The following is a 23,835-nucleotide window of genomic DNA, read 5'->3' on the forward strand; positions in this document are numbered from 1 at the left end:
ACCTGCGTTGCACCAATGAAATTTCCCCATGTGGGACAATAAAGGAATATCTTATCTTATCTTATCTTAAATGTACTATTAAGAGAGGAGTACTTTTCCCCCCTCTTCTTTGAGTATTATCTTGGACCTCTACGTTGTACTTTTACTTCAGTAATCTCAATATAAAGTTCACTTCCTGTGGCCCCTACAAAAGAAAAGCCTCTGCATTAACGCGCAACAGGAAGCGTCTTATTGTGAAAAGGTCAGATAATGACAGTGGCCTAACTCTGCGCGAACGACAAAAGCTGGAAACGTAGTAAATATGTTATTGCTTTATTCAGAATGCGCTAAATAAGAGAGGAAGTGGTCATTTCACGCTTTAGATTAGAAAATATTAGGCCTATTATTCCCAACAATATTGTTAAACACGCAGCAAAAATACTTGGGCAGGAAGCGTTTGGTCGTTCAGTCGATTAATCGGTCGAATAATCATGTTTTAACAGGTTTTATTTAATTTTTTTAAAGGACAACAGCAGAAAAGGAGACTAAAAGTGACACAGCTGGAGTTTTAGGAGCGTCCGATCCATCTTATCAGCTTTTTTGGGTCATTTACGGTGCAGTGTTGCTATTGTGTGAATTTGATGACATTTTGTGTGTATTTTGGCTCAGATATGGTCAGATTTGAGCAGTTATTCCATCGCTCGCTCCCTTTTAGCCGCCTAATCGATGCAAATACCAAGAATTCCTTTTTGTCCCCCCCCCCGTCACAGCCGGTTGCAGAAAGCTGCTCAGAAGGAGTGCAGGAGTCATGTTCACGGTGGTTTCGCGACTGCGTTCAACAAAATAAAATGACAAAAAACAGCAAAGGCGAGAAAAAAAACAAAAAAAACAAAGCATCCCCGCTTCTGTTTTTTGGACAAATTGCACCCTGACTTCTCCCACTTGGCAGTATTTATCTCCCCGGCTCGTCTCCCCTTGTCAGCGGGTTTCGCCTCTCGTGGAAAACATGTCAATTCCAGCCCGGTACAAACCTCTCTTTGTTCGCGGCGGTGAATGGCGGCGGTGCAGCGTCGTCCCGTCAGAGGGTGTGTGGTCCGCTAGGAGGAGGGGAAGAGCGCGGCGGGGTGTTTTTGGGTTGCCTGCGGCGGAGGTCGAAGGTTAAGCCCACGGGGGGTCCTCCGAGATGGGGCCCCCGCTGAATGGGGATGATACAAGTCCCCCGAAAAGATGATTCATCGCTCAGGCATCTCCGTCTCCGCTCTCCACCGAGCGGAAAGAGGCGAGTTCAGGGCGGAGTCTTACACGTTTTGGAAGATTTGGTGTATTTTTTTCATATTCAGTTCACAGTTATATATATATATATACAGATATTAAACACATCGAGTATGATTTAAAAACATTAGAAAAGACCGATATCTTAAGTGCTAAACTATAATACAAGTCTCACGTGCTTTTCAGAGCGTTCTTATGGAGGTTTAAACTGGAGATGTCACAATATTAAACCGTTGCGCTACGATTATTGTGAGAAGAAGAAACATTATTCAACATTATTGACGCTAAACAACTGTGAAATACTTAATTTTGTCTCATTTGATTTGCCCAATAGATCACATTTCCTCTAATATTTCACCTGCTTTATGAAGTCAAAGTAAAGTTAATGTGATAAAATCAAACTCATAAATAAACATTCAGGTTTACTTTTTTAGAGTAAAGATTGAACTTCAATTTGCTTCTGAAATGGTCATGATTATGATTTTCTAATTATGTCCTGAATTCTCTTGATTATCGATTAACCGAACAATCTTGTCATCCCTCGTCTAAACTACAGGATAAACACGTTTTAGCAAAGACGTATAAGAAGGAGACATAGCATTTGTGGCTAATGCTATCGATCACTTGCCATCAAACTTGTCTCAAACTTGTATTCAAGTGTTCAGATTTCTACAACCGTGCAGTTAGCGTTGTTCTGCAATAATCACCAAATTACTGTATTTTCCGGACTATAAGTTGCACGTTTTTTCATAGTTTTGGCCGGGGTGCAGCTTATACTTATATTTATACTTATATACTTATGTTCTAGAGCGCCTTATATGTGATATTATTTGTTATTTTCACACCGCATTTCATACTCTAGAGCGACTTACATATGTTTTTTCTTCTCTATTATGCATTTTTTGGCTGGTGCGACTTATACTTATACTTATAGTCCAGAAAATACGGTATTAATTCTCAAGAGGGTTTGGGCTGGTATCGATCCATTGAACACATTTACGTGATGTCAAATGCAGCATTGACTACTTTTATTACTTAGTGCGATTGATGCCTTTAGTGACCATTATACCTCATCTTTTAATGTGTTGTTGGGAATAAGACCACATAAATCGAATAAATAACATGTAAATAAACATGTTAAACTTTTATTACGGGTTATTAATGTCTATGGTTTTTTGACATTGGACGTCTCTTGGCGCTGATGATATTTCCTCAACTGGTTCATCTGTACTCAGCCGTATAATTGGCTTTTTTTGTTTTTACTCTTTTGCAAATGGCTCTGTTTGTTTGTGATTGTGGCTTATCCTGTTTTGTCCCTGTCTGCATCACGGTTAAGTCCCGGTGTAGTCGTGGTTACGTCCTGATGGTTCCAGTCCCAGTTTTGGTCCAGTCTGTGGTCAAGTCCCAGATTCAGGTTCTATTTTTATTCCAGCTCTTGTGACACAATCTGAAGACGACCTGTGCATTTGCCACAACAGCAGGTGCTCTGTCCACTCTCGTGCTCGGCCTGCGGCGCCCCCTGTGGTTTGTTGTTGGTTGTGTCGGCCCGGCCCTGTCAGAACTGTCGGAGCAGACGGAGAGGAGCAGCACTCGATGGAGAGATGGAGCTTTACGGAATGGGAATGACGAGAGAGAGGGAGCATGAGGAGAGAGAGAGAACGAGGGAGCATGTGGAGAGAGAGAGAGAACGAGGGAGCATGTGCAGAGAGAGAGAGAACGAGGGAGCATGTGGAGAGAGAGAGAGAACGAGGGAGCATGTGCAGAGAGAGAGAGAACGAGGGAGCATGTGCAGAGAGAGAGAGAACGAGGGAGCATGTGCAGAGAGAGAGAGAACGAGGGAGCATGTGGAGAGAGAGAGAACGAGGGAGCATGTGCAGAGAGAGAGAGAACGAGGGAGCATGTGGAGAGAGAGAGAGAACGAGGGAGCATGTGGAGAGAGAGAACGAGGGAGCATGTGCAGAGAGAGAGAGAACGAGGGAGCATGTGCAGAGAGAGAGAGAACGAGGGAGCATGTGCAGAGAGAGAGAGAACGAGGGAGCATGTGGAGAGAGAGAGAACGAGGGAGCATGTGCAGAGAGAGAGAGAACGAGGGAGCATGTGGAGAGAGAGAGAGAACGAGGGAGCATGTGGAGAGAGAGAACGAGGGAGCATGTGCAGAGAGAGAGAGAACGAGGGAGCATGTGGAGAGAGAGAGAACGAGGGAGCATGTGCAGAGAGAGAGAGAACGAGGGAGCATGTGGAGAGAGAGAGAACGAGGGAGCATGTGGAGAGAGAGAGAACGAGGGAGCATGTGCAGAGAGAGAGAACGAGGGAGCATGTGCAGGGAGAGAGAACGAGGGAGCATGTGCAGAGAGAGAGAAGGAGGGAGCATGTGGAGAGAGAGAGAGAACGAGGGAGCATGAGGAGAGAGAGAGAACGAGGGAGCATGTGGAGAGAGAGAGAGAACGAGGGAGCATGTGGAGAGAGAGAGAGAACGAGGGAGCATGTGGAGAGAGAGAGAGAACGAGGGAGCATGTGGAGAGAGAGAACGAGGGAGCATGTGCAGAGAGAGAGAGAACGAGGGAGCATGTGGAGAGAGAGAGAACGAGGGAGCATGTGCAGAGAGAGAGAGAACGAGGGAGCATGTGCAGAGAGAGAAAGAACGAGGAAGCATGAGGAGAGAGAGAGAACGAGGGAGCATGAGGAGAGAGAGAGAACGAGGGAGCATGAGGAGAGAGAGAGAACGAGGGAGCATGAGGAGAGAGAGAGAACGAGGGAGCATGAGGAGAGAGAGAGAGAACGAGGGAGCATGTGGAAACCAGAAGCAGCAGAGGAGGTAGAAGCTTCTAGATGTGCTGTATGTAACTTTAGTCACGTTGTAGAAAAAGATGGAGACGATGCTGAATGTGGAACACATGGATAATAACTGCAGTAACACCATATGAGTTACAACATATCTCAACATATCCCAACATATCACGACATATCACGACATATCACGACATATCACAACATATCACGGCATATCACGACATATCACGGCATATCACGGCATATCACGGCATATCACGGCATATCGCGGCATATCGCGGCATATCACGGCATATCACGGCATATCGCGACATATCACGGCATATCGCGACATATCACGACATTTCACGACATATCACAACATATCACAACATATCACAACATATCACAACATATCACAACATATCACAACATATTACAAGCTGCAGTGCATCCACAACACTGACCAGAACCAGGAAGTACTAATCACATTAGTCCTGTTCTCAGGGACCTGCCTCCTGCTGGTGCCAGAGTCAGGACTAAACATGGACCGGCCTCCTGCTGGTGCCAGAGTCAGGACTAAACATGGACCGGCCTCCTGCTGGTGCCAGAGTCAGGACTAAACATGGACCGGCCTCCTGCTGGTGCCAGAGTCAGGACTAAACATGGACCGGCCTCCTGCTGGTGCCAGAGTCAGGACTAAACATGGACCGGCCTCCTGCTGGTGCCAGAGTCAGGACTAAACATGGACCGGCCTCCTGCTGGTGCCAGAGTCAGGACTAAACATGGACCGGCCTCCTGCTGGTGCCAGAGTCAGGACTAAACATGGACCGGCCTCCTGCTGGTGCCAGAGTCAGGACTAAACATGGACCGGCCTCCTGCTGGTGCCAGAGTCAGGACTAAACATGGACCGGCCTCCTGCTGGTGCCAGAGTCAGGACTAAACATGGACCAGCCTCCTGCTGGTGCCCAGAGTCAGGACTAAACATGTACCGGCCTCCTGCTGGTGCCAGAGTCAGGACTAAACATGGACCGGCCTCCTGCTGGTGCCAGAGTCAGGACTAAACATGGACCGGCCTCCTGCTGGTGCCAGAGTCAGGACTAAACATGGACCGGCCTCCTGCTGGTGCCAGAGTCAGGACTAAACATGGACCGGCCTCCTGCTGGTGCCAGAGTCAGGACTAAACATGGACCGGCCTCCTGCTGGTGCCAGAGTCAGGACTAAACATGGACCGGCCTCCTGCTGGTGCCAGAGTCAGGACTAAACATGGACCAGCCTCCTGCTGGTGCCCAGAGTCAGGACTAAACATGTACCGGCCTCCTGCTGGTGCCAGAGTCAGGACTAAATATGTACCAGCCTCCTGCTGGTGCCAGAGTCAGGACTAAACATGGACCGGCCTCCTGCTGGTGCCAGAGTCAGGACTAAACATGGACCGGCCTCCTGCTGGTGCCAGAGTCAGGACTAAACATGGACCGGCCTCCTGCTGGTGCCAGAGTCAGGACTAAATATGGACCAGCCTCCTGCTGATTCTCTCTTTGAACATCACTGAAGGGTTAAAGTTGAATCTGCTTCTTCACTTTATTTATTTATTTATTTGTCTCCCAAACGAGGATTAAGTTTGCAGCAAAAGAGAGAAACAAAGACACAATACACACTAAGTACTTTAAAGTAACTACTGCTTACAACCGTATCTCAGAGCAGAAGTATCTCAGAGCAGAAGTATCTCAGAGCAGAAGTATCTCAGAGCAGAAGTATCTCAGAGCAGAAGTATCTCAGAGCAGAAGTATCTCAGAGCAGGGTAAAGTCCAGCCCCTTAGACAAACTTCACGTTGTAAAGTATAAGTACAAGTACCACAGAAGCTTTGTACACTACTGCGCCTGAAGGAACAATATATTACATTTAGACTACTTTATCCAACCCAAAAACATGCTTTCTCATTGTGCGCGGCGCTCCCTCTGCACAGATCTGACCTGTAACTTGCGTGGTGGTGGTGCAGTGTCATCGCGCTGAACACTTTGGAAAAAGTCTCATCGTGGGCGTTTGTTTATTGAAGAATATGAATATATCATCAAACTGTTCCAAAAAGAAGTTGAGCAAAAAGAAAAATGGAACAAAAACGTTTTGTGTATAATGTAAATACGTCTAAAGTTATATTATATGTAAAAAGTACCTAAAGTTGTATTATATGTAAATATACCTAAAGTTATATTATAAATATACCTAAAGTTATATTATATGTAAATATAAGTTATATTTCTGTACTTTTGTTTGTAATTGTACAGTTCTTTCACATTTGCCTCATAATTGAAGTGACAGGTTGGACTAGTTTTATACTTTATAATTTTGCTAATAAATTGTAAAAAAAAAGTTATGCCAGAATAACAAATTTTTTGAAGTTTATCATTTCACTTCCTGTTTGTAATTTATGACATCACAGTAGGAAAACAGTGAGAAAAAACTCATCTACTGTCACACTTTTTTCATTTGACAAATGAAAATATATGAGGGCACTTTTATTTTGTTGAATTATGTTTAGAATGTTAAAAAAGTAGTTTATTTTGAGTCATTTATGCGTAAACTTAACATAAACTGTCTGTAATGAGTGCAGCCAGTGTGATGTCACTTCTCCACAAAAACCTCCTCAATTGGTTTTAAAACCGTAATGTATATGTACAACAGGTATAAATACCAAATAAAGACAAAATTAGAACATTGTAAAAACCTGCCATACGCCCTTTAAACCTTTACAAAGACATTTAACTACACATTTGGGCACATTTCTGCTCTAATCGCGTACCTAAACCTTGCCAATACCGATGTTTATTCTCTTAATTGAAGCCAACTCGATTAACACACAGTTGGTCATGCAGCTGAGTTTTAATTTCTGCCGGATTCCAGACTCTCACCACGAGAGGAAAAGGCCCAGTGTTGCATGAAAAGGCCACAATGAGGGTTTTTGGGTAAACGCGGTGACAAACAGCAGCTAAATGAACTCACCCAGACAAGTTCATTAGCGTCGCGAGGCTACGTGTAGCCGCGGGGGCCGGAGAGGATTGTGGGTAAGTGGCAGGTCTGGGTTGTATTGATAGTTACAGCTCATCTGTCGTCGCCCCGTTCAATTAACCTGCTGCCACTGGCACCGGGAGGGGATAATATACTGCTGCAGACGGAGAAAAAGGAGGAGGAAGAGGTGTGTGTACATGTAACGAGTACAAATACAAACATGTTACACCTGAACTGACTCTTGAAGGAGACAAATGATGCTTTCCCGTGGCTTTAAGTGGCTTTTAAATATGCTTTTGGTTAGTATATGTGATTTTAACCTCGTGACAACAGTGTTTCCTCGTCATTATCTTACTCAAAGTTGTATTTAAAAAAGGAAAAACACATAAAAAAGCCAAATTTAAGCCATTTAAATCTGCTGCGTGTTAAATGCCACTATCATGACCTGTTTTAAATCAATATTGCAGTTTACAATTAATACAATGTGAAACGATGGTCTACTTATGTTATAGTTAAATGCTAAGTACCTGTAAAAAAAAAGATACAGTATTTTCCGGTATATAAGTCGCACCGGAGTATAAGTCGCACCAGCCAAAAAATGCATAATAGAGATGAAAAAACATGTAAGTTGCACTGGAGTATGAAATGTGGTTGCAAAAGTGTGAAAGTGTGAAAATAACATATAATATCACATATAAGTCGCTGTATATAAGTATAAATATAAGTATAAGTCGCACCAAGGCCAAAAGTATGAAAAAAGGTGCGACTTATAGTCCGGAAAATACGGTATATAACACTCCTATGAGTTATTTAGGCGTTGGAGTGCCCCCTGTGTTCAGCAGCGGAAACGAACAATGAAAATCAAACAAATGAAGCCCTCGGGCAACGTGAACACCATGCTAATAGAGCCGTGCGTTGTTGTTCATGGATACTTTTCTTGTTCTACAGGAGAAGTCCGACAGACGCAACAAACGGAGTGATTTCTGGGCTTGTAAACCGGGTCAAAGAAACAAGCGCGAGAGAAACAAACTAAAAACCAGGCATGTTTTAATGACGGGACACGGTGAATTGTGTGTGACACGTGCCTTTTAACAGGCGCCCAAACGGGACGTGAATGAATCCATAGTTGTAAATGACTCGTTGGTAAGTAAGTGTTGGATGGATGTGTCCTGGCAGCTCGTATAGCATGAGAGTATAATCCCCTCCTACAGGCAGCATTACTTCACTAATCAGGAGCGCACCCCTTGAGGTTAATAGTCCAATCATGTTTGCTACTCAGGCTCAGGGCTTCATTATTGGTTCTCCTTTAACTGCTGTTCAAGTGTTTCCTTTGTTAAGTGCCACTGATGCACGCTGCACTTCTTCTTCTTCTTCTTCTTCTTCTTCTTCTTCTTCTTCTTCTTCTTTGTTCTTTGTTCTTTGTTCTTTGTTCTTTGTTCTGTTGTTTGGTGGGAATCAAATGATAAAATGTCTGATGCTATTTTAAGGTGAAGTAAAGTTGGTCTTACCTCCAGGAGTTTCACCCACAATGCTGTTTCTTTATTATCAATCAATCAATCAATCAATCAATCAATCAATCAATCAACCTTTATTGATAGTGCGTCACAATAAAAATCAAGGCAACACGAAACATAAAACGTAAGTAAGTAAGTAAGTGGCACTACATACTGCAGAGTGTTATAGGCCGATCTGAATAAATACATTTTCTATTATTCCAGTGTAATAAAGATCTGAAGATCTGAAGAAGATTGAAAAATGAATAAAATGAACAGAAACAGAAAAGAAAAATCTTCAAGAATCATTGATTGTCCTGGCATGGATTAATCCTGGTTCAGTCCTGGTTTAGCCCTGGTTTAGTCCTGGTTCAGTCCTGGTTTAGCCCTGGTTTAGTCCTGGTTCAGTCCTGGTTTAGCCCTGGTTTAGTCCTGGTTCAGTCCTGGTTCAGTCCTAGTTTAGTCCTGGTTCAGTCCTAGTTTAGTTCTGGTATAGTCCGGGTTTAGTTCTGTCTCAGTCCTTGTTTACTCTTGGTTTAGTCCTGGTTTATTCCTGGTTAGTCCTAGTTCAGCCCTAGTTCAGTCCTAGTTTAGTCCTGGTTTACTCCTGGTTTAGTCCTGTTCAGTCCTGGTTTAGTTCTGTTTCAGTCCAGGTTTAGCCCTGGTTTAGTCCTGGTTCAGCCCTGGTTTAGTCCTGGTTTAGCCCTGGTTTAGTCCAGGTTTAGTCCTGTTCAGTCCTGGTTTAGTTCTGTTTCAGTCCAGGTTTAGCCCTGGTTTAGTCCTGGTTCAGCCCTGGTTTAGTCCAGGTTTAGCCCTGGTTTAGTCCAGGTTTAGCCCTGGTTTAGTCCAGGTTTAGCCCTGGTTTAGTCCTGGTTCAGCCCTGGTTTAGTCCTGGTTTAGCCCTGGTTTAGTCCAGGTTTAGCCCTGGTTTAGTCCTGGTTCAGCCCTGGTTTAGTCCTGGTTTAGCCCTGGTTTAGTCCAGGTTTAGCCCTGGTTTAGTCCTGGTTTAGCCCTGGTTTAGTCCTGGTTTAGCCCTGGTTTAGTCCAGGTTTAGCCCTGGTTTAGTCCTGGTTTAGCCCTGGTTTAGTCCAGGTTTAGTCCTGGTTTAGTCCTGGTTTAGCCCTGGTTTAGTCCAGGTTTAGCCTGGTTACAGCTCTCCTCATCACACACAGATGCAGCTCTATCCGGCCTCACAGACTGAAATGACTCATAAATAACGGCTCCTCCTTCACATCTCGACACAGACATTTTCTTTTGGGCTAAGCGTGTCCCGGGGGCTGTATCCTTTTAGTCCTTTTTTAGCTCTTCATTTGGCTTTAATTAAAACTTCAGCAGCAACGAGTGTTTAAAAAAGGCACAGCCCGCAGGCGCAATCTCCCGCGGAAAAATACGGCTTTAACAGATATTTCTGCTCCTCCGTGCTCGTAGTTTTGCCCGTTAATGGAAATAAAACATTTAATGAGGAGTTAAGAACGCCGCGGCCGAAGCGTTCTGAAGTGGAGTCCTTTAAATCCGCGGGAAAGTACAGTCGGTCTTTTGAATGAATCTCGATGGCTTTCGCGGATCTCGATTAAATTTGCGCTCGCTCAAGTGGAAGTTGTAAATTCAGACCATTAGTTTTGCATAAATCACGGCTAAAAGATGAACTTGGACTGAAAAGTACCAACCGACCACAGATAAAGTAGCTAGAATATTGAAAATACGGCAAACTGGTCGTGGCCAGAGCCGGTGTCGGGGAATAACATGTTATTTTTATGAGCAATGAGTAATAATTAAGCACTTTTACGGCTGTGATGATGTCATTCAGGTCGACAAAGCTTTAAACGGCAAGTTCTACCGTAGAATTGAATGGAAGTTTTGAATTAAAGGCCCCCTGCGATGTTGTGTTGTCATGTGGACGCAGCTCATATGTTCAATTCCACAAAGTTCACGAAGTATAAAGCATATTTGGCTCTCAGCTCTGGAGCGTATTCCAAAAGAACTGGTTTTACTCCTCGGTGGACCACTGACCCAGATCTGTTGTTGACATTTTGGCTGAGCTCGCTCGTGTCCCAGCCACAGTTTGTCTGGGGAAAACACTGTGTACGTCCAAGTCACAGGCTTTGGAGCTTCTGTGCAGCGACTGGCAACGAAACCACCAGAACATGTGACGAGACGGATCCACATCAAATCAAGTCTGACTCTGGTTTGGTCTTGGTTTGGTCTTGGTTTGGTCTTAGTTTGGTCTTAGTTTGGTCTTGGTTTGGTCTTGGTTTGGTCTCGGTTTGGTCTCGGTTTGGTCTCGGTTTGGTCTCGGTTTGGTCTCGGTTTGGTCTTAGTTTGGTCTTAGTTTGGTCTTGGTTTGGTCTTGGTTTGGTCTTGGTTTGGTCTTGGTTTGATCTTGGTTTGATCTTGGTTTGGTCTTGGTTTGGTCTTGGTTTGGTCTTGATTTGGTCTTGGTTTGGTCTTGGTTTGGTCTTAGTTTGGTCTTGGGTTGGACTTGGTTTGGTCTTAGTTTAGTCTTGGTTTGGTCTTGATTTGGTCTTGGTTTGGTCTTGGTTTGGTCTTAGTTTGGTCTTAGATTGGTCTTGGGCTGGTCCTGGTTTGATTCTAGTTTGATTCTGGTTTGGTTCTGGTTTGTTCCTTTTATTCGCATGGTTTTCTCCTGATTTGGTCCTAGTTTAGACCTGGTTTGATTCTGGTTTAGTCCTGGTTTTCTCCTGTTTTGGTTCTAATTTCATGACAAAGTCAGTAGAGTTAGAAAATTGCATGTATTTCTCCTAAAATAGCCCGAAGTACAGCTGCTTGTTCTGGTTCAGTCGTTTTGACTTCAACCTGACAAAGCTGCTCTGTGATTAGTCCCGCCCCTGGGCCTTAAATGCCATGTGATTGGCCCGATAAACCCCTGGTGCGGACTGCAAACGTATCAGGATTCTCAAGAGTGCGTGACACAAAAGTCCTGAGAATTAATCTTGCTGGAACGATTACTGTTTATCATCGGTGCAGTTACTTTGTATGAATCACTGAAGAGTGCGTTTGGTTCCTTCCTCAACTTCAGTCTTGTTTTCATGTATCTTCACCTACCTCAGTTTAAAATACGTTACCCTTTTAGTCCACTGGAAACTTTCCTTTTTGTGATGTGTTTTCCCCGTAGGAACCTTCCAAAAATCCCCTCTAATTCCTCCGTTCAGTGCGCCACGGCGACCTAACTTTGCATCGCCTCATCCCTGACCTCGTTGTTCAGCATCAAACGCAGCCCAAACGTCTGATCAGAGCGAACGCAAAGGAACAGTGTGATAAACTTAGAAAAGCGAGCGGCGGCCGGGGCGAGCGGCCGTGGCCCTCATATGTATGCTAATCCCATCCCCGGCTCTTGAACTGGACTTGTTTGGGCCGAGCGCTGGACTTGAATAAGCTGTTGGCGGCGGCGTCTCCGCGCGCACACTCTGTAAACAAACCACAGGTCGTCCGTGCGAGTGCGCTTTTGGCATCGGCAGCGGTCGCCAACCTCTGCGCTGGATAAGGCCCAGAAACGTGTCCCACTGGATTTTGGATTAAGTTTTTAACGAGGGAAGATGTCGATGAAGTGCTCGACTTCGTCTCTGCCCGGCCTCGACAAACGTCCTTCTGTGGATTAAAGCCGGACATGGAAAGCTAGCTTCACGCTGTTGATGTGTTTGCTTCGTGAGGTCGTTGTAATCTTCCTTTGTTGTAATGTTCGGTTGTTGTAATGTTCGGTCGTTGTATTGTTCCGTTTTTGTAATGTTCTGCTGTTGTAACGTTCGGTTGTTGTGATGTTCCGTTGTTGTGATGTTCGGTTGTTGTAATGTTCGGTTGTTGTAATGTTCGGTCGTTGTATTGTTCCGTTTTTGTAATGTTCTGCTGTTGTAACGTTCGGTTGTTGTGATGTTCCGTTGTTGTGATGTTCGGTTGTTGTGATGTCCGTTGTTGTGATGTTGGGTGGCTGTGATGTTCGGTTGTTGTGATGTTCGATTGTTGTGATGTTCCGTTGTTGTAATGTTCGGTTGTTGTGATTTTCCGTTGTTGTAATGTTCTCTTGTTGTGATGTTCAGTCGTTGTGATGTTCGGTCGTTGTAACGTTCCGTTGTTGTAATGTTCGGTTGTTGTAATGTTAGGTTGTTATGATGTTCCGTTGTTGTGATGTTCGTTTTTTGTAACGTTCCGTTGTTGTGATGTTCTGTTGTTGTAATGTCCGGTTGTTGTGATGTTCCGTTGTTGTAATGTTCCGTTGTTGCAATATTTGTTCGTTGTGATGTTCCGTTGTTGTGATGTTCCGTCGTTGTGATGTTCGGTTGTTATGATGTTCCGATGTTGTGATGTTCGGTTTTTGTAACGTTCCGTTGTTGTGATGTTCGGTCGTTGTGATGTTCGATCGTTGTGATGTTCGGTCGTTGTAATGTTCCGTTGTTTTAATGTTCCGTTGTTGTAATGTTCTGTTGTTGTGATGTTCAGTCGTTGTGATGTTCGGTCGTTGTAATATTCCGTTGTTGTGATGTTCTGTTGTTGTAATGTCCGGTTGTTGTGATGTTCCGTTGTTGTAATGTTCTGTTGTTGCAATATTCGTTCGTTGTAATGTTCCGTTGTTGTGATGTTTGGTTGTTATGATGTTCGGTTGTTGTGATGTTCGGTTGTTGTGATGTTCGGTTGTTGTAATGTTCTGTTGCTGTGATGTTCGGTCGTTGTGATGTTCGGTCATTGTAATGTTCCGTTGATGTAATGTTCTGTTGTTGTAATGTTCGGTTGTTGTGATGTTCCGTTGTTGTAATGTTCCGTTGTTGCAATGTTCATTCGTTGTAATGTTCCTTTGCTGTGATGTTCCGTTGTTGTGATGTTCGGTTGTTGTGATGTTCGGTTGTTGTAATGTTCGGTTGTTGTAATGTTCGGTTGTTGTAATGTTCGGTTGTTGTAATGTTCGGTTGTTGTGATGTTCGGTTGTCGTGATGTTCCGTTGTCGTGATGTTCCGTTGTCGTGATGTTCCGTTGTTGTGATGTTCCGTTGTTGTGATGTTCCGTTGTTGTGATGTTCCGTTGTTGTGATGTTCGGTTGTTGTGATGTTCGGTGGTTGTGATGTTCGGTTGTTGTGATGTTCGGTTGTTGTGATGTTCGGTTGTTGTAATGTTCCGTTGTTGTGATGTTCGGTCGTTGTGATGTTCGGTTGTTATGATGTTCCGTTGTTGTGATGTTCCGTTGTTGCAATATTCGTTCGTTGTAATGTTCCGTTGTTGTGATGTTTGGTTGTTATGATGTTCGGTTGTTGTGATGTTCGGTTGTTGTGATGTTCGGTTGTTGTAATGTTCCGTTGTTGTGATGTTCGGTCGTTGTGATGTTCGGTTGTTATGATGTTCCGTTGTTGTGATGTTCGGTTTTTGTAACGTTCCGTTGTTGTGATGTTCGGTCGTTGTGATGTTCGATCGTTGTGATGTTCGGTCGTTGTAATGTTCCGTTGTTTTAATGTTCCGTTGTTGTAATGTTCTGTTGTTGTGATGTTCAGTTGTTGTGATGTTCGGTCGTTGTAATATTCCGTTGTTGTGATGTTCTGTTGTTGTAATGTCCGGTTGTTGTGATGTTCCGTTGTTGTAATGTTCCGTTGTTGCAATATTCGTTCGTTGTAATGTTCCGTTGTTGTGATGTTTGGTTGTTATGATGTTCGGTTGTTGTGATGTTCGGTTGTTGTGATGTTCGGTTGTTGTAATGTTCCGTTGTTGTGATGTTCGGTCGTTGTAATGTTCCGTTGTTGTAATGTTCAGTTGTTGTAATGTTCTGTTGTTGTGATGTTCGGTCGTTGTGATGTTCGGTCATTGTAACGTTCCGTTGATGTAATGTTCTGTTGTTGTAATGTTCGGTTGTTGTGATGTTCCGTTGTTGTAATGTTCTGTTGTTGCAATGTTCATTCGTTGTAATGTTCCTTTGCTGTGATGTTCCCTTGTTGTGATGTTCGGTTGTTGTGATGTTCGGTTGTTGTAATGTTCGGTTGTTGTAATGTTCGGTTGTTGTGATGTTCGGTTGTTGTGATGTTCGGTTGTTGTGATGTTCGGTTGTTGTGATGTTCGGTTGTTGTAATGTTCCGTTGTTGTGATGTTCCGTTGTTGTGATGTTCCGTTGTTGTAATGTTCGGTTGTTGTAATGTTCCGTTGTTGTGATGTTCCGTTGTTGTGATGTTCGGTTGTTGTAATGTTCGGTCGTTGTGATGTTCGGTTGTTGTAATGTTCGGTTGTTGTGATGTTCTGTTGTTGTAATGTTCGGTCGTTGTGATGTTCGGTTGTTCTAATGTTCGGTTGTTGTAATGTTCGGTCGTTGTGATGTTCGGTTGTTGTAATGTTCCGTTGTTGTGATGTTCCGTTGTAATAATGTTCGGTCGTTGTGATGTTCGGTCGTTGTGATGTTCTGTTGTTGTAATGTTCGGTCGTTGTAATGTTCCGTTGTTGTGATGTTCCGTTGTAATAATGTTCGTTCGTTGTGATGTTCCGTTGTTGTGATGTTCTGTTGTTGTGATATTCGGTCGTTGTAATGTTCCCTTGTTGTGATGTTCGGTCGTTGTGATGTTCGGTCGTTGTGATGTTCCGTTGTTGTGATGTTCGGTCGTTGTAATGTTCCCTTGTTGTGATGTTCGGTCGTTGTGATGTTCGGTCGTTGTGATGTTCCGTTGTTGTGATGTTCGGTCGTTGTGATGTTCGGTCGTTGTGATGTTCGGTCGTTGTGATATTCCGTTGTTGTGATGTTTGGTCGTTGTGATGTTCCGTTGTTGTGATGTTCGGTAGTTGTGATGTTCGGTCGTTGTAATGTTCCGTTGTAGTAATGTTCGGTCGTTGTGATGTTCTGTTGTTGTAATGTTCCGTTGGTGTAATGTTCGTTCGTTGTAATGTTCCGTTGTTGTGATGTTCTGTTGTTGTGATGTTCGGTTGTTGTGATGTTCGGTTGTTGTGATGTTCGGTTGTTGTAATGGTCCGTTATAGTAATGTTCGCTCGTTGTAATGTTCGGTCGTTGTGATGTTCGGTTGCGGCGTTGACTGAGTTTTATTCTCAGTGAGATCCGGTTGTTTCGGATCGTAAACGTCGGTAAAAGCGCATGTGGTTTGCAGCAAAGTTCGGACTTTCGAGGAAGAAATTTGGAAAGCGTTTTGTACGTTAAGGCTATCGATGGGCGATGCCACTGCTTTCCGATTCGATCCGATACGAGTAATACGGCCGCAAACATTACAATATCGATCCGATACCGACACCAATGAGTGTTGTTCTAAAATGCATTGAAACTCCTCAACTATGAACAGTAGTAAGTAAAAAAACTAAAAAACTTAAGTATCACTCTTAGTAGTAGTAGTAGTAGTAGTAGTAGTAGTAGTAGTAGTAGTAGTAGTAGTAGTAGTAGTAGTAGTAGTAGTAGTAGTAGTAGTAGTAGTAGTAGTAGTAGTAGTAGTAGTAGTAGTAGTAGTAGTAGTAGTAGTAGTAGTAGTAGTAGTAGTAGTAGTAGTAGTAGTAGTAGTAGTAGTAGTAGTAGTAGTAGTAGTAGTAGTAGTAGTAGTAGTAGTAGTAGTAGTAGTAGTAGTAGTAGTAGTAGTAGTAGTAGTAGTAGTAGTAGTAGTAGTAGTAGTAGTAGTAGTAGTAGTAGTAGTAGTAGTAGTAGTAGTAGTAGTAGTAGTAGTAGTAGTAGTAGTAGTAGAGGTCGATATGCCGATATTTGGTATCAATCACTAGTTAAGGCGAGACACAACAGGCAAAACCTATTTTGTTTTTATGGGTTTTTTTGTGTCGGTTTTCTCTCTCGACATCAGGCACAACTAAACTGACCAGCTCCAAAAATGTTTTATTCTTTCATTGCATCATTAGAACTATATGAGACATTGTGAGTTCAAAAAACACAAGTAGCTCCTAAACCCACCAATCCAAAGATTCTGATGGTACATACACAAGGATTTGTTCATATCTAATACTGAGCCTGATTTATTCAAGTTTAAAGTCTAAAAACTTAGGCTTTTTCTTAGTTTTATTTTTACCCAATTTTCTGTCAGATCTAGTTTACTCAAAAACGAAGAAATCCAAAATCCCCGTCTTTTTTTTTTGTAACTGATACATCAACAAAACAAGAAATTTAAGCTTCAAGAATTAAATGTCCAAAATATGTGTAATTTGTGTCTGTTTTCACACATATAACGCCTTAATTCTATATGAAAACATGATGAAAAACTTCTTCTACATTTTCTTTTCAAACACAGGAGAACTTTCAAAAAGAATAGTTACTTCTCCAATCTGACAAAAAAATACAAAAAATACAAAAATGCAAATACTTTTTCACTCACGACTTATTCACAACTCAAAAAAAAAAAGGTCAAATCTCAACTTTACACTGCAAACAGACACTTTTCACAGCCTGACTTTCACTTTTGTGTTTGTTACGTAAGCCTTTTGTCCCGCCTGAACTCACCTCTGGCTCCGCTCTTGTTTTGCGTTCCCCAGGCGACCGAGTGGGCACCGGACGAGGAGACGCGGAGGTCCTGCCAGAGCAAAGGAAAAACCGAGGTACGTCTGATCGCCCCATTACCCCGCCGTGTCCCCCCTGACCCGCCCCCCGTCCACGCCGCTGTCCCGCCGGGAGGATCCAGGACATCGCCGCATCCGTCGTCCTTGTCGCCGGGTTCTGACGGGCCTCACGGGACAGACTGCGGGACAGGAAATAATGCAGCTTGTTCTTCTGTCACGAGGAAAGGGGCCGAGAAAGAGGTCGAGGCAGTAAAGAGGGGGAAATGCAAGAGAGTTGGACAATATATCAACATTTAGATCATGTTTTTTGAAGATAATGCCAACTTTTAATATTATGATGATCGTTTATAGGAAAAAGTGCTACAAAAAGAGCTGATTAAAAAGAAAAAGGACAAATATAATATATCATTTCTCAGTGGTGGGACACAGGAAGAGGGGTTAGGGAGAGGGGTGAGAGTTAGGGGTGAGGGTTAGGGCAGAGGGTTAGGGCAGAGGGTTAGAGAAGAGAGTTAGAGAAGAGAGTTAGGGGAGAGGGTTAGGGGAGAGGGTTAAGGAAGAGGGTTAGGGTAGAGGGTTTGGGTTAGGGGTTAGGGGAGAGGGGTAGGGCAGAAGGTTAGGGTTAGGGCAGAGGGTTAGGGTTAGGGGAGAGGGTTTAGAGTAGCAAAAGTTAGAGTTTCAGTCAGACATCTGAAGACACTGGTCATGACAGTGGCCGCTGCTGAGCCTGTGTAATTATAACTCCTCTTCCCTAAACGTAAGTGATTAGGAGACATATTTCTCAGGCTTTAGCTCAGTCCTCATAATCCCAGCTCACACTGTTAGTCTGGCAGAAAATAGAAGTTTCATTAAGAATATTCTCATTGATATTTACACGATTCACAAGTCTTCTGTTTACAAACTGTCGCCATTGAGCCTCATGTTTGCATAAATGTACTCTTCTGCGAATCAAGACCAGGAACTCAGATATTTATCCTACTCTGGGTAGGCCCTGCCCACCGGGCGGGACCTCCTGATAAAGGGTGTTTTTGGTTTAACTTGAAACTAACCCACTTTGTCTACTATCAAACTAGCCTCTTTGTTTCCTTTGTTTCAGCCCTTGAATGGGCCATCAGCCTCCTGTTGTAACCTGGCTTACTCTCCCTCCTCCCGAGGAGTGATTAGCATCCAAATTTCCTGGATGCCCTACCACTCCAGGGATTCAAAACTTCATTATAAACCACCGTTTATACATAAGGACAGATTTTCTTTTTTTTAACAAAGATCCTCTTTCAAACCATCTTTTCTCTTGCTTAGAGTCTTCACCTCACTGTCTACGACAGAATGGTTAGTGGCTTTAAGATGAAGATGCACAATTTCTCCTTTGACTAAACAGCCACTTCACAAGGCTTTATCAGCACTGAAGACATGCACATTCAGGACCCCAGAGCGCCGTGCATCTTCATCTAAAGATTTAAGATTCAACCTTCTGGTCGTTTATAATGGAATTTTGAATCCCTGGAGAGGCGTCGCCCAGGGCATTCGGATGCTAATCAGGCACTCAGGGAGGAGAGAGAGTAAGCCAGGTACAATAAGAGGCTGATGGCCCATTAAAGGGCTGATAGTAATATAATATAAAATATCTGCATTCCTGGTCCTGATTCGCAGATTGACTCTCGGATGAGTGTCGAAATGTCCAGATGATAACAACTGAATCTTAATGTGAACAATATGTGATGATGACTTTTAGACTAATGAAAAAACGGCTCAAGTGTGGCACATGAAAAGGTGGGACATTATGTAAAGAAGTAATAACTCATTTGACCCATACTTCAAAGGCACTAGGCCAACCTGTATTCTGATCATTATTACCCACCTCATGCCCAAAGTGGCAGCCTTAAGCCGTCAGAACCGTGTCCATGAAGTCATGACGTAATCCCAGCCGCTCCAGGACGTGTAGCTGTCACTCACAAACTGATTGCTCCTTTCACTTTGTCTCCCGCTGAGAGCGCCCCATCGACAAACAACAAAACATGCAATCAGTTCTCTCTCTTCCCCCCACTCAGTGTTCTCTCTGTGTCAGTGCCAAGCTCAAGTCTCTTCATGGCCTAGCACCAAAGTACATCTCGGACATGTTAGTGCAGGGCTTTTCAACATAAGGCCCGGGGGCCAAATCAGGCCCTCCAAGCAATTTTATCCGGCCCACGACCCAACATCCAGGTACTAATTAAATTAAAAATTACATTAAAATTTTGTTTACTAGTTTAATCCTGGGTTAGCACTAGTTTAGACCTGGTTTGGTCTATGTTTTGTCCATGTTTAATTTAACTTTAGACCTGTTTTGATTCTGGGACAGTCCTGGACCAGATCTGGTTAGTCCTAGTCAAGTCTAGTCTAGATTTTGGAGATATTATTTGCGACCCAAAATATTGTTACAGTGGCGTGTTGTGCACCTCCGACCCAAATAAAATAAAGTAGAATTGTCCTGTGTTAGTGCCATATGAACCATCTCGGACTCTGAGGACCTCAGGGCCCAGCCTCCTGCTGGTGCCAGAGTCAGGACTAAACATGGACCGGCCTCCTGCTGGTGCCAGAGTCAGGACTAAACATGGACCGGCCTCCTGCTGGTGCCAGAGTCAGGACTAAACATGGACCGACCTCCTGCTGGTGCCAGAGTCAGGACTAAACATGAACCGGCCTCCTGCTGGTGCCAGAGTCAGGACTAAACATGGACCGGCCTCCTGCTGGTGCCAGAGTCAGGACTAAACATGGACTGGCCTCCTGCTGGTGCCAGAGTCAGGACTAAACATGGACCGGCCTCCTGCTGGTGCCAGAGTCAGGACTAAACATGGGTGAAACTTTATTTCAGTTTGATGCAGTTTTATAAAGTCTGGAACAGTCGTCCTGAAGATGTGAGACAGGTTTTACTCTGACAAATGTTTAGCTTTGCATATGACTGGAGGATTTAATTTGCACTCGTCTCTTTCATGTCTTTATCTGATTGCAATTATTTTTTTTCCTGTTTTATGAAGCACTTTGAATTGCCTTGTGTATGAATTGTGCTCTACAAATAAACTCTCTTTCTCTCTATTGTTCTCTCACTCACCCTCTCTCTCTCCACTTTCCCTCCTTCCTTTTCATCCTTCTCTTTCACTCTCTCTCATTCTTCTTCTTCTCTCTCTTACTTCTTTACCTCTCTCTCTTTCCATTCTTTTCTTGTCTTCCCCCCGTCACATCCAAACCGCACAAAGCAGCGGTGCCATTAAGACCTGACACTCGCTGTGCTCCAGAGCCCTCGTTACCCACAAGTCAATTCCCGGCCTTTTGTTCAAACGTACCGGGCTCTTTTCGCCGGCGTTTACACTTGATTCGCGCCACAGTCGACGCTTTCGGGCGGCGAAGGACGTGCTCAGGGCCGATAGTGGAGACGGCGCCGTTGTTTGGGGGCGCTTGGCTGCTTCTCGGCGGCCTTTGTGCGACGTGTCACTTTCCTCGTTTTTGTCACCCGCTTGATTCTGTGCGGCGTTGTTTTTGCAGATGGAGTGTCAGAATTACATCCGCGTTCTGCTGGTGAATAAGACGGAGGTGATGACCTGCGGGACCAATGCGTTTCAGCCGCTCTGCACCGCGCGAGAGGTACAGCGATACGTACATTCTATGGATTTATTTATTGATGAGAGTTTTGTGGGTTTGAGATGGTCAAATCGCCCAGGTGACCACTGTCAAGTTCATGCATTCATGTGTTTGTGTGTCATTAACTTTGCTGAAACTGATTCGACACCGTGAACGAGTATAAGTCGCACCAGCCAAAAAATGCATTATAGAGAAGAAAAAACATATATAAGTCGCACTGGAGTATAAGTCGCATTTTGGGGGGGAAATTTATTTGATAAAATCCAAGACCAAGAACAGACTTTTCATCTTGAAATGCAGTTTAAAATGATAACAGATTAGTGAACATGGTGAATAGGTGCGCGTATGCTAACGCTAACACCTTCAGCTACATGACGCACAGACAACGAAGCTGAGCTCCCCCTGCTGGTTCCGTGTGAAAATACATTGTCAGAAAATAGACGCTTTTTCACTTTCTTTATCATAATAAGACGGTATAATCACATACAAAAACAATAATCGTTACCAAATATTTCAAAAAGGGTCAGGGTTTCTCAGGAGAGTTATCTTCAGGTCAATGTCGGCAAATGTTGAAAGGCTGGTTTTCCGCCTTAAGACAGCAGGGGGCGACGACGGACACTTCAAACGCCCCGAAAATACATTTAACCATCACAGGGACTAACAAAGACGTTCAGTGAAATTTGAAAATGTTTAGTTGAATAGTGAAGACATTTCGCCGCTCATCCAGTAGCTTCTTCAGTTCCTCTGGTGAGTTATTGCCTCATATCTGTCTGAAGGGAGGCACTCACTGCATGAAACAAACACATCCTTTTTGTTTAAAGTAAGTAGTATCTGTTAAGTAAGTGTCCCTACTTCAGACTGATATGTCTCAGCCAAACCCTGTCAAAGGAAGTGAAGAAGCCACTTGGATGAGCGGCAAAACCTAATTATTCACTCTTAAAACCTTTGTCCAGTTGACAGAATTCCACTTTCCTTTGCTATAGATCACACGAATCAATTAAAAAATACTTCTTATGCTTTCCTTTAGTGTTAAACGGTAATACACGTTGATCATTACTTTAGATTTTGCAATTGTAAATGAAAATATTGATCTGAAACGGATTACGTCTTCACAGTGACTTTTCACAGCAGCAGCATTTTAATTTACGTCATGTTGGCAAATAAATAGTATCCAGGGATTGGTAAAAACAGCACTCTTCTTCACTCTTGAGCTTCAAAAAACGTATTTTCCGGACTATAAATCGCACCTTTTTTCATAGTTTTGGCCGGGGTGCGACTTATACTTATATTTATACTATATACTATGTAATTATACTCCGGAGCTACTTATTATGTTTTTTTCCTTCTCTATTATGCATTTTTTGGCTGGTGAAACTTATACTCTGGGTACAGAAGAGTCACAGAATTACTCAAACGTGCATGAAAACTAACTCCGTGGTGACATGTGTAAAACGTGCGCCGTGCGTAATCTTGCCCCGTCGTCTGCAGGTGGGGAACATGAGCCACGTGCTGGAGCGTGTGAACGGCGTCGCCCGCTGCCCGTACGACCCTCGCCATAACTCCACGGCCGTGGTGACGGAGTCCGGGGAGCTCTACGCCGCGACCGTCATCGACTTCTCCGGACGAGACCCCGTGATTTACCGCAGCCTCGGACACCTGCCGCCGCTCAGGACCGCCCAGTACAACTCCAAGTGGCTCAACGGTGAGTACTCTGATCTACACCGGTGATTGTGTGCGGAAAACTACAGGACATCTATGATCCGGCTGTGTTTTTGTATGGGTATTGTCAGTGCTGGAAATTAACAAAGTGCAATAAGTAAAAGTATTGTACATAAAGTGCCTACGACAGATTGTCTAATTTTGACTTTATTTGGTGTATTTGTACCTGTTGTAAATATAAATTGTAGTTTTACACTATCAAGTAGCAATTTGTGGAGAAAAGTTGAAAAATCTGTCGAAAATGGAAGTGACATCACACAAAGGACTCATTCCAATCAAGTTTGCAGATAATTTACACAAAATAAACCACTTTTTTGACTCTGTAAACATTAATTAAACAAAATAAACATGCTCTCCTGTATGTCTATTTGTAAAGAGTGACATTAGATGAGTTTTGGCCCCGTTGTTGCTGGGTAATTTCCTAGTATGATGTCATCAATTAGAGGACGTTAACAGGAAGTAAAATTATAAACCTGAAAAAAAAATTGCTTATCTGGGATCACATTTTGTATAATTTTTTGGCAAAATTTTAAACATATTTATTTTGACTGCATTTTATTTCAATGAGACCTCATTTGTTACTTCAATGAGTCAAAAGACTCATTGATAGTTTACCCACACTGTTTTATAATTATTTATTTATTTCTCACGTACTATTTGTTTTCGGCTGTGCTTTCTGCATCCGAAACTGAAAGAATGAAAATGATGAATGAAAAGAACTCAAAATGACGCTTATAAACGAGAAGTTGAAACACACAGAGCGCTTCATCCTCCACGAACCAGGAAGTGCGTTGTAATCATGCTAGTTGTCTTTAGCATGCTAGTTGTTGTTAGCCAACTTCTTAAAAAAACGTACACCAAGTTCTCTAATAGTCCATTATTCCTATTGCAGTCCTTAAAGAGTTGCTGATCCCAATTATGTGAAAACGCCGCTGTTATTTTGGCAAACGTTTTTCGTCTGCTTGAAATCGCCCGCGTTTACGTTGCGTATGCAAATGTCCTTTAGCACAGCTGTGTCTGCGACGAGCTCAGAATAATTCCACACCACTTTAGATTCTCACGCGGTCGCTGCCGTGACACGCAAAATGTGCTCCTGCAGGATTAGTAATCAGATCGGGGCAAAAGCGCTTAAATAATCCAAATGTGGCTGATTCAGAGGCTAAAGGCTGGTGTCAGGGAGTCCTTGAAATCCAGCGCTTTGAGGCAAAAACATGTTCTGAGACCGATGCTGAGCTGCAGATCAGGGAATGTTTCAAAAAAATACACAGAAAAATGCCAGCGCATGACAAGAGTGTTTTGGCAGGATTACAATAAAGACTGTTTGAGGCCTGTTGTTCGTGTAGCATAAGGTGAAAGAATGAGGGATTTAGAGTTGTACAAATAGTTATACTGTCCAAATGTTGTTATAAAACGTTTAGTTAGCTTCAGTTTAACATGCTAGATTCAAAGTAAACTGTCTTAACGACGCATAGATGACAATGAAATAACATTTGGTAAGATTTACCTGAGAATAC

The 23,835-nt window shown here is 43.4% G+C and overlaps 1 protein-coding gene across 3 annotated transcripts in view; it reads left to right on the forward strand.

Moving 5' to 3' along the window:
* The window catches only part of sema5ba (sema domain, seven thrombospondin repeats (type 1 and type 1-like), transmembrane domain (TM) and short cytoplasmic domain, (semaphorin) 5Ba), a 378,099-nt gene that overhangs the window by 227,927 nt on the left and 126,337 nt on the right, over positions 1 to 23,835 (forward strand). For all 3 annotated transcript variants that reach the window (XM_072445266.1, XM_072445269.1, XM_072445267.1), the window contains exons 6-8: positions 16,970 to 17,032; positions 20,507 to 20,605; positions 22,091 to 22,304. In XM_072445266.1, the coding sequence (XP_072301367.1) occupies positions 16,970 to 17,032; positions 20,507 to 20,605; positions 22,091 to 22,304 (376 nt within the window). The remainder of the gene's footprint in view (positions 1 to 16,969; positions 17,033 to 20,506; positions 20,606 to 22,090; positions 22,305 to 23,835) is intronic.

The sequence above is a fragment of the Eucyclogobius newberryi genome, unplaced genomic scaffold, assembly GCF_026437365.1.
Source record: "Eucyclogobius newberryi isolate DKJ021-1_F unplaced genomic scaffold, fEucNew1.0.hap1 SCAF_14, whole genome shotgun sequence".
Lineage (NCBI taxonomy): Eukaryota > Metazoa > Chordata > Actinopteri > Gobiiformes > Gobiidae > Eucyclogobius > Eucyclogobius newberryi.